General features: G+C 45.5%; 1 protein-coding gene across 1 annotated transcript in view; it reads left to right on the top strand.

Annotated features, from left to right (window-relative positions):
• Positions 1-5,340: 5,340 nt before the first annotated feature.
• Positions 5,341-6,000, top strand: part of SHCBP1L (SHC binding and spindle associated 1 like) — a 51,313-nt gene continuing 50,653 nt past the window's right edge. The window contains 1 exon segment of the mRNA XM_039486258.1: positions 5,341-5,644. Within this exon segment, the coding sequence (XP_039342192.1) occupies positions 5,399-5,644 (246 nt within the window). The 5' untranslated portion in view covers positions 5,341-5,398.

Genomic DNA, 6,000 nt, shown 5'->3' with positions numbered 1-6,000 from the left:
GGTAGAAGACCGCCATGTGGGTGGTTCTGTCATCTGTGGATCTCCCAGGATCTGGGGATTTAAGAGGCCAGTTCTCGTTCTGCAGGGGCTAGATAGCTAAACTCTGCCCTGTGAAGGAATAATGTGTTGGAAATGCAGTGTGTGGAAACTCCCAGAAATTCTTGTATCCTTGTGTATGTTCAGTTCTTTTTTTAAATAGGACAATTTGTCCTCTTAACTTTGAACATGAAAAGTGCTATATGAATGCTAAATATTATTAATTACTATTATTACTACCATTATTAAGCATGGAGAAAAATCAACTTGTGTCAAATGGAAAAGGATAACTTTGTTAGGGAAGGAAATGATATTTTTAAACTTCTAAGTGGATATTGCAAACAACGGAAAGAAAAAAATCTCTAAAAATGCATTAAAATAGACTGCTTCCTTGAAATGTTTCAACTCCATCTTCATTGCTTTTGAAGGGTCAATAACAAGCTATTTAAGGAGGAGATATCACAATGTATATATAAAAAAAGTTTGGAGGTAGAACAAAGTGATAGTTTTCTACTTTCAAACCACATTTGCCCTGTGCCAGCATCAGCATTCTGCCATTCTTTTCACCTTTGCACCTCAGTTCAACATGGGAATAGCAGAAATATGAACTTGACAAGATCTCTAAAGTACACAGAAAAATATAGTGAATCAAACTGGAAAAGAGATTCTAATTTCTGCATCTTAGTTTTATTTTTTCTTTATCTTTAAATAATAGTATATCCATTTTTGTGTTTTAATATAGAAGAAAATATGATATTTTCATTGTAATCACACTGAAAAAAGTCAATCTTTCAATGTATGGCTTGTCTACCTGTTTATAAAAAGTGTTTATAAATTTAGTTTACATTGACATTCTGGAAGTATAATTAAACCTCTGCTCTTCTTTTAACACTTACTAATTTGCTACAGCTTGGAGCACAAGAGACTTATTTTATTAAAGAGGTTAATTCACTTAACAGTTTTTAATCTGAGCAGGTGCAACTGCAGCATTTATCAAGCACTTCAGCCTTTGAGGTCACCTTTGCTTCACACACTAATATGTCATTTTAAAATAATAATTTTTTACTCTTCTGAACTGCAGCTGTTTGCTATCAAGAAATTAAACATCAGAATTTAGGTTGGTTTACCATACAGTCCATTTTTATGGTTTACTGACTTTTGACAACTCAGGTGTCATCACCAAAGTTCCTTTAACTTTATAGTTAAAAAAGGCACCAGGGCTTCAAAAATCCTGATACAGTAATTAGAGGAAAACAGTATTAAATATCTAGGGCCACATTTTCAACCGGGCCTCAATCCGGCCACTTAAATTTGTGTCTGCAATTTTGTATGTGTATATTTTTTAATTCATAAGCCCCCCTTTATATACATTTAAAACTAAAAAAAAACCAAACCCCTCCCTTGATATGCATGTTAGAGGAGAAATATTAAACGTTATGGCTTTGTAAGATATTAAAGGTTATCAAGCATCAAAAGTTAATTCTATCATAAATTTTAAGAGTTTCTACACTTATTTTGGGGGTTCTATAAAGGCAGTGAGTGTAATTCTTCTACAGTTATACCAATAGTTTCTTCATCTTTATCTCTCTTAAACAGTCTAACTTTTTGGATATTTGCGTTTGCCTTTTCCTAGTTCATCTCAGCTATTCCAATTTTTTTGTCACAAACTTGATCAGCACTGTCTAGGGTTGCTTTTCTATTTGCTTCTTTCACTCTATCTATTTTTTCATAACCCAGAATCCTCCATAAACACATTTCCGTTTCTGTCTCTTTCAGGTGCCAAATTGTTTCGCATATAGATGAGAACAATTAATCAGAGATTCTCAATATTTTTTCAGTTACTGTGACCCTGCATTCACTCACTCAGTCTTCCTGAGATGTGCCACAGAATCCTTTGCACAAGTTCCCACAGAGCTGCAAAGGAGAGGCTGCTGGGAGCAGGGCAATGATTTATGGGGTATTCTTGGCATCTGAGGAAGAATAGTTGCAAATGGTTGAGCTAATCCGCATCAGCGGAAGACCAGCCATGGCAAATGAGAACAGGTTTGCAACCCACACAGACAAGTATAGAGGGGGGAAAAAGGGATGGAAAGCTACGAGAGGTAAAAGAAAGAAAACAAGACGAATGAGCAAATAGTTTTCTGCTTTATCTAGGGAGAGGATACAGAAAAGAGATTTCAGAGAAAAAGCATTTAGAAAACAGGAAGGGAAAATTAGATCAAATCCTCCCAAAAGAAAGAGTACCTCTTAGCCTTAGAAAGACAAAGTACTGCTTCTACAACAGTTAATTCAGACATTAGGAAGGAGCAACAGAATTGAGAATGACCTAATCTGATCTAAGGAAATTAAACTAAAAGAAAGAAAAACCAGGAAAGGGTGTCATTTCTTTTGGCCTTAGAACACTTCCAGTGTACATCCATTTTTCAAACTGTTTTCAGGAGTGGGTCCCCCAAGATTTCCCCCCTTCATTTATACATGGGATTCACAATCTCCAGCTGCTTCCCTTGGCATCGTTTCTCCTCTTACTCCTTCCCATGTTACAAATGGAATTTGAGGTTATATACAGCAAAATTCAAGCAAACAACAAAAGCAGACAAAACAATGCAAACAAGAATATCTAACTTCTGTTCCATGATACAGAAGCTCCCATGAGTCTTTTTATAGTAAGGAAGAATCTGGATATATATTGTGCAAAACTGGATATAATGAATTTTGCTCCCTGAGGGTGTTTTCAGGCTACGCCCTTCAATCTGTGCTGGCAAAGTAGAATAAACAAGAAAAAATGAGAAAAAAAAATAATTCCTCTTACTCACTGAACATAGACATATTCATAATCACCCAGAACCTTTTTTTTTCATTTTGCTGTCATTTGAGAAAATATTTAAAGGTCTTTCTCCTCTCTTTGCCCCCACTTCTTTCTTCAGGGCACGAGTCACTTCCAGCTACTCTCCCTGGCCTCCAATGTGATTCAGATCTATCTGAAAGAGTTAGACCAGGGGTAGGCAACCTATGGCACGGGTGCCGAAGGCGGCACACAAGCTTTATTTTCAGTGGCACTTACACTGCCCAGGTCCTGGTCACCAGTCCAGGGGGCTCTGCATTTTAATTTAATTTTAAATGAAGCTTCTTAAACATTTTAAAAGCCTTATTTACTTTACATACAACAATAATTTAGTTATGTATTATAGACTTATAGAAAGAGACCATCTAAAAACATTAAAATGTATTACCGGCACACAAAACCTTAAATTAGAGTGAATAAATGAAGATTTGGCACACCACTTCTGAAAGGTTGCCGACCCCTGAGCTAGACTGAATGAGTTACCAGGTCTGAGGTCAGCAAAATGAGCCAGGATGGAAGGGTCTTACTGATACAGATCCCAAATACAGGGGCACAGGATTTGCAACAAATAAACTCCACTCTTTCAGATACACAAGTACAGGGCAATATGGCAAAAGTAGCTATTTGCTCTTCATCAGTTGAGTTCACATGGCTAGGTTTTACTTTAGTAACATCTGGATATTCAGACAGAAAGTCCAGGATGACTAAGGATGGACAAATGCATGACTGAAATCTTAAGTTTTCCCCTGAAGTACATTATTATATTAGACAGCTAACATTTTTCCCATACTGACCCCAAATACTGTCTAACAAAATGTCCTTCCAGATGGGCGTGTGAGATAGCAGATGTTCTCCCACAATGTTTTACTCATCTTTCCCTGACAGTATTGCCAATTTATTTATGTTCAAGGGTGTAAACAGGAGTTAGAGAGTCCAAATGAGGAGACTGTTCATTAAACAGGAAAATGATGTCAGATGATAATTTCTGAGAGTTCTCCTTTTACATTACTATTTTAGATAGAGCTGAGTCTAAGAAGTTGTCAACTTCCGAAGAGTGTATGAAATAAGGATGGTCAAAAAAAATACACCACCTTATAAGTCAAATACAACCCACAAGCTGTGACTAGCCCTTAAGCACCATTCCAGGCTTCTCTTGGTTTTCAGTGATTTCTGCTAGTATGAGATGAAGGGCCCAGAAAATATTTATCAAGAAGTGGTGATGCGAGCTAGGAAGTGCACATGCAGCTGATGTTTGCTGTCACCCAAGAATGTTGTTCTGAAATAGAGATGTTAATAGGTCTTCACATGGATTTCTGTACTTGTGTGCGCTGAAGAGATGACTATAGATTCCCAAGGAATGTATGGAAATTACCACCTTACTTTGGTGGTGCCAGAGCAGCATGTGCTGGGTCCCGCAGGCGATGGTGCAGTGCAGACACTGGGCCTTGGCACCCCCATAAGCCGCTTGGCTCAGGCTGGGGAAGGAAGGGGAGAGTGTGCTGGGAGAAGGCCCCCCAGCAGGCTGCTTTGCTTGGTGGGCAATGAAGCAGTGCATACTGGCACCTGCTGTTCCAGTCTACCCCCTCCCCTTGGACCCGAGGGAGTCACCTCCTGTGAGGGGCAGCACCTCAAAACCCTTCTGCCCAGGGGCGGCTCTAGGCACCAGCGGGCCAAGCGCCCGCTTGGGGCGGCATCCTGGGGAGGGCGGCATTTGGCTCCGGTGGAGCTCCCGCCGGCATGCCTGCGGCAGGTCCACCGGAGCCCAGGACCAGTCGGGACCCACCGCCCTTCCCCAGTCCCGCGGCGGGTCCCCTCTTCCCGCGGCTCGGTTGAGCTCCCGCAGGCTGCGGCAGGTCCGCTCGTCCGGGCTCCGGTGGACCTGCTGCAGGCATGCCGGCGGAAGCTCCACCGACGCCAAATGCCGCCCTCCCCAGGATGCCGGAGCCGCGGGAAGAGGGGACCCGCCGCGGGACTGGGGAAGGGCGGCGCAGCGCTCCGCGCTGCTTGGGGCAGCCTACTTTGTAGAGCCGCCCCTGCTTCTGCCACCCACACCTAAGGGCTTCATGGCAGCTGAGCAGCCACCAGCCGCCAGAATGAGGGAGCCACTCCCGCCACAAACAAATAGAAGGGACGTGAAGGGGGAGGGGCCCATGTGGGAGGATCTCATCAGTCGGAGGGGGCCAAAAAGAGGGAAGGTGGTTGAACCCCCGGGACCCCCAGTTCCCCAGATGAGAGCAGGCCCCTGCCCCGCGCTGCGACGGGGAGGGGCACGAGATAGGAAATCTAGGACGCAAAGAAGAACCATTGAAGCCCCGCCCCGTCACGCGCATGAGAAACCTCCCGCGCGCGGTTAGTCTGGAGGGGAAGAGCACAGCACAAGAGGCGGATTCGCGCTAACGGTCGGTGGTCACGAGCCAGGTCCCCCATTGGCTGGGTGTCCCGCGCCGGCCGCCCATTGGCTGTAGTTTCGGCTCGGCGGGTAACGGCCCGGGGCCGCCAGGCGCGTGGCTGTCTGAAGCAATGGCCTCGAGTGGCTCCGAGGAAGGGGCGGCCGAGGTAGAACCGGGCTCGGGTCAGAGCTCCCGCTCATGGCCTGCCGGGCCCTCGTCCGGCGCTGGGCCGAGCCGGCGGCCGCTTCTTTTCAACCAGGGCGAAGAAGAGGCGGAGGCCGACCCATTGCCAGCCCAGTACCCGTCCCACCTGGGGGCCGTGCCAGGGCGAGACAAGGTGGCCCTGTACTGCGATAGGCTGCTGCGGGGCTGCAAGGTGAACGGGGCCCATACCCTGGCGCGCAGCACTGGCCGGGGCAGGTGGGGAGTCCCCTGGAGCTGCCTGCGAGGGGAGGGGACGGGGCGGGGGCGTCTTCAGGGCATCCGAAGAGGCGAGGCGCGCTCAGCCCCACGCGTTTAGAGCCCTCTGACAGTAAACAGCGCCAGCCAACGGGAAGATTCACATAAGGGACCGTGCGATCATGCCCTTGGGACGCTGCCCCAAGGAGGAGGGAGGAGGAGAGTGTAATGGGAGGGGAGAGCAATCGGAACGAAGGGAAGGGAGGAGGAAATGGAGATGGAAAGGGGAGGGACTGGGAAGAAAAATAAAAATCCAAGAAAGGTTAGAGAACA

Source organism: Mauremys reevesii, linkage group 8 (genome assembly GCF_016161935.1).
Source record: "Mauremys reevesii isolate NIE-2019 linkage group 8, ASM1616193v1, whole genome shotgun sequence".
Classification (NCBI taxonomy): Eukaryota; Metazoa; Chordata; order Testudines; family Geoemydidae; genus Mauremys; species Mauremys reevesii.
Note: the sequence above shows the minus strand (reverse complement) of the source record. Positions and strands in the feature narration are given on the sequence as shown.